The 12796-nt window shown below is 43.5% G+C and overlaps 1 protein-coding gene across 1 annotated transcript in view; it reads right to left on the reverse strand.

Annotated features, from left to right (window-relative positions):
• Positions 1 to 11974, reverse strand: part of LOC124647474 (receptor-like protein EIX2) — a 13857-nt gene extending 1883 nt beyond the window's left edge. The window contains exon 1 of the mRNA XM_047187414.1: positions 11966 to 11974. Coding sequence (XP_047043370.1) covers positions 11966 to 11974 — 9 coding nt within the window. The remainder of the gene's footprint in view (positions 1 to 11965) is intronic.
• Between the last annotated feature and the right edge of the window lie 822 nt (positions 11975 to 12796).

Genomic DNA, 12796 nt, shown 5'->3' on the forward strand with positions numbered 1-12796 from the left:
ATCAAAACAATGTGTATGACATGAGTAAACAACTCGAATCATAAAGCAAAGACTTTTCATGAATAGCACTTCAAGACAAGCATCAATAAGTCTTGCATCGAGTTAACTCATAAAGCAATAATTCAAAGTAAAGGTATTGAAGCAACACAAAAGAAGATTAAGTTTCAGCGGTTGCTTTCAACTTGTAACATGTATATCTCATGGATATTGTCAACATAGAGTAATATAATAAGTGCAATAAGCAAGTATGTAGGAATCAATGCACAGCTTCACACAAGTGTTTGCTTCTTGAGGTGGAGAGAAATAGGTGAACTGACTCAACATTGAAAGTAAAAGAATGGTCCTCATAGAGGAAAAGCATCGATTGCTATATTTGTGCTAGAGCTTTGATTTTGAAAACATGAAACAATTTTGTCAACGGTAGTAATAAAGCATATGCATCATGTAAATTATATCTTATAAGTTGCAAGCCTCATGCATAGTGTACTAATAGTGCCCGCACCTTGTCCTAATTAGCTTGGACTACCTGGATTATCACCGCAATACATATGCTTTAACCAAGTTTCACAAAGGGGTACCTCTATGCCGCTCTGTACAAAGGTCTAAGGAGAAAGCTCGCATTTGGATTTCTCGCTTTTGATTATTCTCAACTTAGACATCCATACCGGGACAACATAGACAACGAGATAATGGACTCCTCTTTTAATGCTTTAAGCATTTGACAACAATTAATTCTTTTCTCATTAGAGATTTGAGGATATTTGTCCAAAACTGAAACTTCCACCATGAATCATGGCTTTAGTTAGCGGCCCAATGTTCTTCTCTCACAATATGCATGCTCAAACCATTCAACTCAGTGTAGATCGCCCTTACTTCAGACAAGACGAACATGCATAGCAACTCACATGAAATTCAACAATGAGTTGATGGCGTTCCCCAAGTAAACATGGTTATCGCACAACAAGCAACTTAATAAGAGATAAAGTGCATAATTACATATTCAATACCACAATAGTTTTTAAGCTATTTGTCCCATGAGCTATATATTGCAAAGGTGAATGATGGAATTTTAAAGGTAGCACTCAAGCAATTTACTTTGGAATGGCGGGAAAATACCATGTAGTAGGTAGGTATGGTGGACACAAATGGCATAGTGGTTGGCTCAAGTATTTTGGATGCATGAGAAGTATTCCCTCTCGATACAAGGTTTAGGCTAGCAAGGCTTATTTGAAACAAACACAAGGATGAACCGGTGCAGCAAAACTCACATAAAAGACATATTGAAAACATTATAAGACTCTACACCGTCTTCCTTGTTGTTCAAAACTCAATACTAGAAATTATCTAGACTTTAGAGAGACCAATTATGCAAACCAAATTTTAGCATGCTCTATGTATTCTTCACTAATAGGTGCAAAGTATATGATGCAAGAGCTTAAACATGAGCACAACAATTGCCAAGTATCACATTACCCAAGACATTATAGCAATTACTACATGTATCATTTTCCAATTCCAACCATATAACAATTTAACGAAGAGGAAACTTCGCCATGAATATTATGAGCTAAGAACACATGTGTTCATATGAACCAGCGGAGCGTGTCTCTCTCCCACACAAGCATGATGTAATCCAATTTATTCAAACAAAAACAAAAACAAAAGCACACGGACGCTCCAAGAAAAAGCACATAAGATGTGGCCGAATAAAAATATAGTTTCGTGGGAGGAACCCGATAATGTTGTCGATGAAGAAGGGGATGCCTTGGGCATCCCCAAGCTTAGACGCTTGAGTCTTCTTAATATATGCAGGGGTGAACCACCGGGGCATCCCCAAGCTTAGACTTTTCACTCTTCTTGATCGTAGTATATCATCCTCCTCTCTTGACCCTTGAAAACTTCCTCCACACCAAACTCGAAACAACTCATTAGAGGGTTAGTGGACAATAAAAATTAACATGTTCAGAGGCGACACAATCATTCTTAACACTTCTGGACATTGCATAAAGCTACTGGACATTAATGGATCAAAGAAATTCATCCAACATAGCAAAAGAGGCAATGCGAAATAAAAGGCAGAATCTGTCAAAACAGAACAGTCCGTAAAGATGGATTTTATTAGGCCACCAGACTTGCTCAAACGAAAATGCTCAAATTGAATGAAAGTTGCGTACATATCCGAGGATCACTCACGTAAATTGGCATAATTTTCTGAGTTACCTACAGAGAATTAGACCCAGATTCGTGACAGCAAAGAAATCTGTTTCTGCGCAGTAATCCAAATCTAGTACTTACTTTACTATCAAAGACTTTACTTGGCACAACAAAACACAAAACTAAGATAAGGAGAGGTTGCTACAGTAGTAAACAACTTCTAAGACACAAATATAAAACAAAGTACTGTAGCAAAATAACACATGGGTTATCTCCCAAGAAGTTCTTTCTTTTTAGCCATTAAGATGGGCTCAGTAGCTTTTAATGATGCACTCGCAAGAAATAGTATTTGAAGCAAAAGAGAGCATCAAGAGGCAAATTCAAAACACATTTAAGTCTAACATGCTTCCTATGCATAGGAATCTTGTAAATAAACAAGTTCATGAGGAGCAAAGTAACAAGCATAGGAAGATAAAACAAGTGTAGCTTCAAAAATTTCAGCACATAGAGAGGCATTTTAGTAACATGAAAACTTCTACAACCATATTTTCCTCTCTCATAATAACTTTCAGTAGCATCATGAGCAAACTCAACAATATAACTATCACATAAAGCATTCTTATCATGAGTCTCATGCATAAAATTATTACTCTCCACATAAGCATAATCAATTTTATTAGTTGTAGTGGGAGCAAATTCAACAAAGTAGCTATCATTATTATTCTTATCAAGTGTAGGAGGCATAGTATAATCACAACAAAATTTACTCTCCATAGTAGGTGGCACAAAAAGACCACTATCATTATCATCATCGAAATAGGAGGCAAAGTATCATCAAAGAAAATTTTCTCCTCAATGCTTGGGGGACTAAAAATATCATGAAAACCAACTTCCCCAAGCTTAGAACTTTCTATATCATTATCAACAATGGTGTTCAAAGCGTTCATACTAATATTACTACCAGCATGCAAATAAGATCTCATAGGTTTTTTAATTTTCACATCAAACAATCCATGTTTTAAATCAGGAAATAGAATAAGAAGCTCATTGTTGTCCATTATGCCAAACTAGTGTAAACAAGAAACAACAAGATGCAATTGCAGGATCTAAAGGAAATAGCTTCGAGCACACACACAACGGCGCCAGAAAAATACTTTACCTGAGACCGGTGTATGAGAGCCTTTTTACCTTTCCTCCCCGGCAACGGCGCCGTAAAAGTGCTTGATGTCTACGGGAGCTTCTATTCTTGTAGACGGTGTTGGGCCTCCAAGAGCAGAGGTTTGTAGAACAGCAAGCAAGTTTCCCTTAAGTGGATACCCAAGGTTTATCGAACTCAGTGGAGGAAGAGGTCAAAGATATCCCTCTCATGCAACCCCGCAACCACAAAGCAAGAAGTCTCTTGTGTCCCCAACACACCAAATAGGTGCACTAGTTCGGCGAAGAGATAGTGAAATACAGTGGTATAAATAAGTATGAGCAAGTAGCAACGGTGCCGTAAAAGTGCTTGGCGTGTAGTTGATGGTGGTGGTATTGCAGCAGATAGTAACGCAAGAAAAACAAGAACAAGCAGAAGTAGTAACTCGGCAGTAGTAACACAAGCAGTAGTAACGCATCGTAGTAACGCAGCATTTAGGAACAAGGCCTAGGGATTACACTTTCACTAGTGGACACTCTCAACATTGATCACATAACGTAATAGATAAATGCATACTCTACACTTTTGTTGGATGATGAACACATTGCGTAGGATTACACGAACCCTCAATGCCGGAGTTAACAAGCTCCACAATAATGCTCATGTTTAAGTAACCTTTAGTGTAAGATAGATCAACGCTACTAAACCAAGTACTAGCATAGCATGCACACTCGTCACCTTCATGCATATGTAGGAGGAATAGATCACATCAATATTATCATAGCAATAGTTAACTCCATAATCTACAAGAGATCATGATCATAGCACAAACCAAGTACTAACACGGTGCACACACTCGTCACCATTACACACGTGCAGGAGGAATAGAACTACTTTAATAACACATCACTAGAGTAGCACATAGATAGTAGTGATACAAACACATTGCAATCATAAAGAGATATAAATAAGCACCTCACTATGCCATTCAACGATGAATAAGTATTCTCGTGAAATCTAGCCTAAGAGACCCACACGGTGCACACACTCGTCACCTTTACACACGTGGGACTAGGAGTCTCCGGAGATCACATAAGTAAAACTCACTTGACTAGCATAATGACATCTAGATTACAAGCATCATCATATGAATCTCAATCATGTAAGGCAGCTCATGAGATTATTGTATTGAACTACATAGGAGAGAGATGAACCACATAGCTACCGGTACAGCCCCCAGCCTCGATGGAGAACTACTCCCTCCTCATGGGAGCAGCAGCGGTGATGAAGATGGCGGTGGAGATGGCAGCGGTGTCGATGGAGAAGCCTTCCGGGGCACTTCCCCGCTCCGGCAGCGTGCCGGAACAGAGACTCCTGTCCCCGCATCTTGGCTTCGCGATGGCGGCGGCTCTGGAAGGTTTTCGTGGTTTTCGTCGAACGCCTCGGGGTTTTCTGATCCAGGGGCTTTATATAGGCGGAGAGGCGGCGTCAGGGGGTCGAAGGGCTGGCCAAACCCTAGGGGGCGCGGCCCCCCTAGGCCGCGCCGTAGGCATGGTGTGGTGGGCCTCGTGCCCCCTCTCGGTCCCTCTCGTGTGTTCCGGATGCTTCCGGGGATTCTAAGATCTTTGGCGTTGATTTCGTCCGATTCCGAGAATATTTCGTTACTAGGATTTCTGAAACCAAAAACAGCAGAAAACGAGAACCGGCACTTCGGCATCTTGTTAATAGGTTAGTTCCAGAAAATGCACGAATATGACATAAAGTGTGCATATAACATGTAGATAACATCAATAATGTGGCATGGAACACAAGAAATTATCGATACGTTGGAGACGTATCGGGCATATGGATCAACAGTGGGATTTGTCCATCCCGATGACGGATAGATATACTCGGGCCCTCTCGGTGGAATGTCGTCTAATGTCTTGCAAGCATATGAATAAGTTCATAAGAGACCACATACCACGAGATCGAGTAAAGAGTACTTGTCGAGAGACGAGGTTGAACAAGGTATAGAGATACCGATGATCAAACCTCGGACAAGTAAAATATCGCGTGACAAAGGGAATTGGTATCGTATGTGAATGGTTCATTCGATCACTAAGTCATCGTTGAATATGTGGGAGCCATTATGGATCTCCGTATCCCGCTATTGGTTATTGGTCGGAGAGAAGTCTCAACCATGTCTACATAGTTCGCGAACCGTAGGGTGACACACTTAAGGTTTGATGTCGTTTAAGTAGATATGGAAATATGGAATGGAGTTCGAAGTTTTGTTCGAAGTCTCGGATGGGATCCAGGACATCACGAGGAGTTCCGGAATGGTCCGGAGAATAAGATTCATATATAGGAAGTCATTTTCTAGGTTTGAAAATGATCCGGTATTTTCTCTGGAAGGTTCTAGAAGGTTCTAGAAGAGTCCGGAAGAAATAAGGATGGAAGGAGGGACTCCACCCACCTTGGCCGGCCAACCTAAGGGAGGAGGAGTCCCAAGTGGACTCCCCACCATGGTGGCCGGCCACCCCACCAAGGAAAGGGGGGAGTCCCACTCCCCCTAGGTTTGGTTACTTGGAAGGTTTTTGTTGGGGTCTTATTCGGACTATTTGACCTAAACCTTGGGGCTTCCACCTATATAAAGAGGGGAGGAGAGGGGCTGGCCGGCCACCACAAAACCACCATGGCCGCACCCCTCAAGGCTGCCCTAGCCGGCGCCCCTCTCCCAAACCCTAGCGGTTCCCTCCTACTTCTCTCTCCCACATAGCTTAGGCGAAGCTCTGTCGGAGATCTCCACCACCACCGCCACCACGCCGTCGTGCTGCCGGGATTCCAAGGAGGATCTACTACTTCCGCTGCCCGCTGGAACGGGGAGAAGGACGTCTTCATCAACACCGAACGTGTGACCGAGTACGGAGGTGCTGCCCAATTGTGGCACCGTCAAGATCTTCTACGCGCTTTTGAAAGCGGCAAGTGATCGTCTACCGCAGCAACGAGAGCCTCCTCTTGTAGGCTTTGGAAATCTTCAAGGGTTAGTCTCGTTCATCCCCTCGTTGCTCCCATCTTCTAGATTGCTTCTTGGCTTGGATTGCGTTCTCGCGGTAGGAAATTTTTTGTTTTCTATGCTACGAATCCCTACAAGTGCAACGTTGAAGACTTTGATGACGAGGAGGAGGATGAGGGTGACGAGGAGGAGGTGGTTGAGGTTGATCCGGCTGCCGCCGGTTCTTCGTCGACGCCGAAGCCACGCACGTCGAACTACAGCGAGATCGAAGACGCCATCTTGGTCCGTGCTTGGAGCAAGGTGGGGATGGATGCGTGCACCGGAGTGGACCAAGGCGGCAAGCGCTATTGGCGGCGCATTGAGGATCCGTACCACCAGCTGAAGCCTCGCACGAAGAGCATGGCGGACAGATCCTACCGCTCCCTTGAAGGCCGATGGAACATCATCAAGCCGGCTTGTTCTCGTTGGAGTGCTGCCATGGATCAAGTGGCCGACAACCCTCCTAGTGGATGCGTGCCGGAGGACTATGTAAGTTTTCCTTGTGTTGATGATGTGGAAACATCACAAGCTATCCATATTATGTGTTGATGATGTAGAAACATCCCGTCATACTATTTTTGTGCAGCCCAAGTATGCTCAACAACGGTACAAGGACATGGCCGGCTCGAAGAACAAGGAATTTCAATTTCAACATTACTTTTCCATCCTTCAACATCTTCCTAAGTGGAAGTTGCGGGACAACGAGCCAAAGTGCAAGAAGGAGGCACTTCTCACCATGGATGATGAAGCGAGAGGACATGAGTGGGAGAAACACCGGCAAGCCCGAGGGCAACAAGAAGGCCAAGGAGAGGGTTAAGGTAGAACTTGAAGGAGCTAGCTTCCGGGAGAAGTTGGATCAACTCATGAAGTCCAAGGAGGCATTGACGATGAAGACGTTGGAGACCAAGCTCCTCATCACCGACAAGAAGAGTGAGGTGAAGCTTGCCAAGGTGCAAGCAAGGAGGGAAGATGCCAAGTTGAAGGCCGAGCTTGACATGAAGATGATCGCAGCCAAAGAAGCCAAGGCCATGAAGGAGCTCTTGGCCGAGGAGAGGGAAATCATGATGATGCGCACCGATGGCATGGACGAGGATCAGCTGGCGTGGTGGAAGGAGACCAAGGCGGACATCATTGCGAGGAAGAAGGCTGCGCGTCAAGCTCGTGATCAAGGTGAGTCTCCGGCGAGCGGTGGCGCCGGTGGTGATGGATCCGTTGATGGTTGATCACATTTGGGAATTCCGTGGCTTGAACATTGCCTATGATCGTGTTGTGATGTTAAAACTATGAATTATGCATCACATATTTTGGATGTGCTATGTTTGATGTGAAATTGTTGTGCAAATTGCTGTCTAAAACCCTGTTTTGAGGGGCCGGAAACTCGGACGAGCTAGCAGAGCCCGTATCCCCACCCCATAAAACAGAATATTTTGGCCGTCGAAAACCGGATACAGGGCCCTTTACTCGTGTTATACGGGACGAAAAAATACGGGGCCTGTTAGACATGCTCTCATGAACAAGTTGAGCACCGAAGCAGGCCTCCACAAAATCATTGGCTAGCTAAGGTCTCTCTGGTACGTTTTTGTGTGCTAGATAGTCCCACATCGCTACATTAAACCTTGACCCGCCGGTTTATATGGGTGAGATTTCTGAAACCAACAAGCCGCCTCCGAGAAACAAGCATCAGCATCATTGTTTCGTCCAAGATGTAATGCTCTAATCCTGAGAAACAGAATTAACTGGCCCTCTGCCAAACGAATAGAGAGAGCCGACCCGGCAAACAATCACAGTCTACGTGCTTCTCCTCCCTTTTTTCTCCCATTACATTGGCTGACGTGGTAGGATGTGATAAGTGGAGAAGCAGTGGTTGGCTGGAGCAGATGTATTGCTGGGCTCTGCGTTAAAGCGCTCGTTGTGGGCCATGAGCCACGTTTCTAATTTGTCCATATAAGCAGAGAAGCCACGTTCGTCATTGAAAGTCTGGCCATCACTACAAAATAATGCCTCTTCAATAATCCCACCTCGCTGGAATGTACCGAGTCTGGCCGATTTAGAGCAATTCCAATAGTATAGCCAACTGTTGGCTATAACAAGATATCATATCATTTGTAGTCATCATATAGCTAATATGTACAATAGTTGGCTATAAGAATGTAGTACTTTACTAATATATGACCCACCTTTCACTCTCACAAGGTCTTGCAGGAGCAGCGTCAAGAAATTTGCTATTGCATAGTAGCCCACCTCCCTTCTCTCTCCTCTTCTCTCTCCTCCAACTCATGTAAAATATATTATTTAATATCTTATAGTCAGCTGACTGGACTCTATTGTACTTGCTCTTATATACGCCAGGTTCTAGGACATCAACAAGCTATCTTGGAAACAACAAGCAGCAGCAGAGCGATTCGGCGCAGAGCCCAGCGCTTCAGTTGACCCATGTTGGATGGAAGAGATAGCCATATAAAGAAGACCAGAGCAAACTGTACGGAATACATGGATAGTGCAAAGGTACTACGACCCTGGAGAAGGGCTGTTGAGCCACGAAGAAGGCCAGATTGAGCTGACCCTGAAATAATACGACGGCAGTGGGATGGACACGAGTAGGATGGACACGGGATCTATGTTCGGGTGCTAGCCGGAGCATAGACCAGTAACCGAAGGCTTGTATAAGAGAGGAGCGATTTAATATTTTCTTAAATACCAATGCTCCTAAATCTTTTCCTCAGTACTACTTTTGATTGCTACTTGTAATACAGAGTCAAGTATTTCCGTAGCAAACAACGAGATATAAAATAAACACGGTATATGGGTCCCCGCTACTGGCTGATTAAAAATGTATGTAGTTCAAAGTGACAATATAGTTGTACAATGTGTTTTCGAGCTTTCGTACATAATCACAACACAAGGTGCTACTGGAGAAGATACTATTTTTACATGAAGAAATCGTGTAGTGTGAACATGCATAGATGGAGCAGCTACCGAACATGTACTTGGATATCTCGTCGGACTTGGTGTGAGATGGGTCCTCTCGAAAGGAGTCTTCTTTTTCGTTTTTTCCTTCCACCGACATAGAATATCATCAGCAAGCTTGGGGAGAATCAACAAGAGGAGCACCGTGCATACTTCTCCATCGACCGCGCGGTGCAATGCCAACGGGGAGGCGTGGCTCTGATTGCTGCCTTTCTTGGGGGATGGCCGGCCTCGGGGCTCCAGGATGCCAAGGTCGGCGCGGGGATGGGAAAGCTGGGTGGTGACACACGCGACGGTATTCGACCGACCAGTGGAGGAGGGGAGCGAGCGGCTCCTGACGACGCTCGGAGGAGACACGACCGAGGCATGGTTCTGGGTTGGTTTCGGGACGTGGCGTTCGGGCTGCTGCTGGGGGTACGGCCTAGCTCGGCCGGCAAGTTTAGTGGAGGCTTCTCCCTTTTTTATCCCTGAAATCTTTTGGAATTTTCATTTTGAGAAGAAGATAGGAAGGTTTAGGGCTTTAAAACAGTTTTAAACACTCATGATTTTTAAAACCTTGCTTACTTAATTTAAACCAAACATGAAAATATACAATTAATTCGGGAAAGATTTGATTTTGATCACGTGGTCCCAACCATGAACCATGGCCTAGGAAGCCCACCGTAAATAATTTGAAAGAATTTTTAAAACCTCTTAACTTTTTTGTACAAATTTAGTTGAACAATTATTCGTGAACAATAGATTCATGCTCTAGCTCTTAATGTTAGGTTATTCTTATGAACTGACCAAACTTTAGTTAACGGACAATTTTATTCTCATTGTCAATATGAATAAGGCAACAAAATATTTGTTTTCACATAAAAAGCGCAAAATAGAATGGTTCGTTGACGCCTTTGAGTATTTATTTCCCGATGCAACGCACGGCACTTCTGCTAGTAGTACTACTTTGTACTCCATCTGGGCCGATTTAATCGTCGCAGTCCTTACATTTAAATGTGCTATGTCCAGTTTTTTTTTCTTTTTGCGAAAATTTCACCTATCTATTAATATTCATCAACAGTAGTACAAAGATATCTAAAAATAATGAAAATTACAAATAGATCAGTGGACCACCTAGCGACGACTACAGACACTAACACGAGCCAAAGGCGCGCCGCCGTCCTCACCCCTCCATCACCGGAGCCAGGCAAAGCTTGTCGTAGTAGAGCTTGTTGTAGTAGACAGACGAGAAGTCATCGTGCTAAGGCCCCAAAGGACCAGCGCACCAGAGCAGCAACCATCACCAATGATGATAACCGTATATCGGAAGAGACTGACCTGAAGCCACACAATAGAACACGAAAGACGACCGAATCACAGATCCGTCGGACACACAACTCCACGCGCCCTCCGCTGGCGCTAGATGCACCACCGGAACGAAGATAGGGCGGGGAGGACCTTATTGACTTCAGGAAATAGCCGCCTCACCATCCTGAAGAAGACACCGAAAGCGAACTAAATGAAGAACTGAAACCTTCATGCCGGCGAGAGGCTGTAGTCCGCCACACCTCCAAGGACCCAAGGACACCGGAGGCGGAGCGGACCGGCAGCGTCGCCGGCGAGAGGGACGAAACCCTAAATGGGTTTTAGAGCCGCCTCCTTATTGCCTTGGTACCTTGTTGTTTTCCCGTACCGGTTCGTTTGTGCTATGTCCAGTTTACCTCACATCAATTAAATGGGTCCAGAGGGGGTATCCTTTTTCAGAAATGGAATAACATCATGAGTAAAGTTTTAAGATAGAGATGGTGGCGAAGGAGTTGACGAGAAAAGGACGAAGAAAGGTGCAAAAAGAAGAAGATACAATAAAAAGAGCAAGTAGAGAGGAGTAGGAAAAGGGGGAGCTAAATGTCGATGGCGATCGATCATGAGGTGGCATTGATGACTTACCGACATGCCATGATGGTGAACTACGATGTCGATAAAAGATAGCACGTGATGGCGGATTTTTTTTTTAACAGGTGATGGCGGATCTGAAAGGAGGAGCAACAGAACAGAGAGCAAGAATTTATTTTCAAGCTCTGGGAACTTCCAAACAGTCCTAAGTACTCCAGCATTGTTACTCCTTTTAGTTGCACTAGCCTGCAAAAACAATACATAAATTATTTTGGCTTACATTGATGCAGATGCATGTCACTCGCCAGCTCAATAACGCATTATGAACATTCTCTAGATAGTACAAGGGATATAACTGTGACCAACATCACGAGAACAATTAAAGGCTACAGAAATTTAACTTTGCCATGTGCACAACATGGGAGACCACTCAAGGCTGGATAGCTGACTGACCGACAGCACAGTGGCCACAAAATGTACATGAATAAAAGTTGCTGATTACAACAACAAGTTCCACTGGTGGAACATGGAGCTCGAGCATAGAACTGCCGGCACATGAGGATAACTAGATAGGAATATCAACTCTCATCAGAAAGAAGAAAAATGATAGGAGGTAATTTGGTGAATCCAAAACAGCTGGTTATCGCAAAGTAAATAAGGAATGTATGGTTCATGAGAATCCTCTGGGATATTTTCAATATGTGACTTCAGAATAGTTGGATGACCAAGAGGGCGCACCAATTTGCACCGAGCTTAGTGGTTTACTGGAGTATTTGGCAGCCTACTGCCTGAAGCTTTACCTGCTTCATAGCTGTCTTCAAGATTTTGCAAATTATTTTCAAGGCGGAACTTTGTAGAAACTGTTGCCTAGATCAGCACATAGCTTGAGTAAATGTATTCACAATAGATAATTAGAAATGCATGATCAAGTTGTCATGTTGGAGTTCATCAAACAGAAAGCACTAGGAAAAAATGCCTCAATTCTGTCATTTGAACAGATGAAAAATATAGGCTAAGATTTAACAAGTCAACAAAAATGGGTACTAATTAAGTCGTCAGATTTTCTGGTCCAATTAACTGAAGAGTAAACTAGAAAAAATCTTTTCAAATAGGTCTTCCGTTAATTAGTACCCATTTCATTGCACATTTCATACCATAAAAGAAACGGTTCAAATGCCAAAAAAAAGACATAATCATAATCACATAAAAAAGGAAATGTGCAAATAGTGACCTTAGGGCATGTACAATGGGGTGATATCAGCCTCCCTTAGTGATGCCACGTCAGACTATTTTCTCCATTGTATCACATATGTCTTCCCTTAGCAACAAATTTCCTACCAAAATTTAATTTTTCATATTAATTACTAGAGATGGCTGTAAGAGATAATGCCTTGTATGACTTATATCTAATATTTTCTCTAGCTGACGTGACGGCGTAAGGAAAGGCATGTCTTCTCTACCATTGTACATGCCCTTACTGGCCAATCATGAGAAGGGAATCCTTCAAAACGACTTGAATACTATACTACATAGCCAGCAAATATTTATCAGACTTGAGCAAGACCACCAACCAAAAGATTGCGACATAATTTAATAGAGGCTGCTAGAATACTATCTCATTAAATGCATGA

Source organism: Lolium rigidum, chromosome 4, assembly GCF_022539505.1.
Source record: "Lolium rigidum isolate FL_2022 chromosome 4, APGP_CSIRO_Lrig_0.1, whole genome shotgun sequence".
Taxonomy (NCBI): Eukaryota; Viridiplantae; Streptophyta; class Magnoliopsida; order Poales; family Poaceae; genus Lolium; species Lolium rigidum.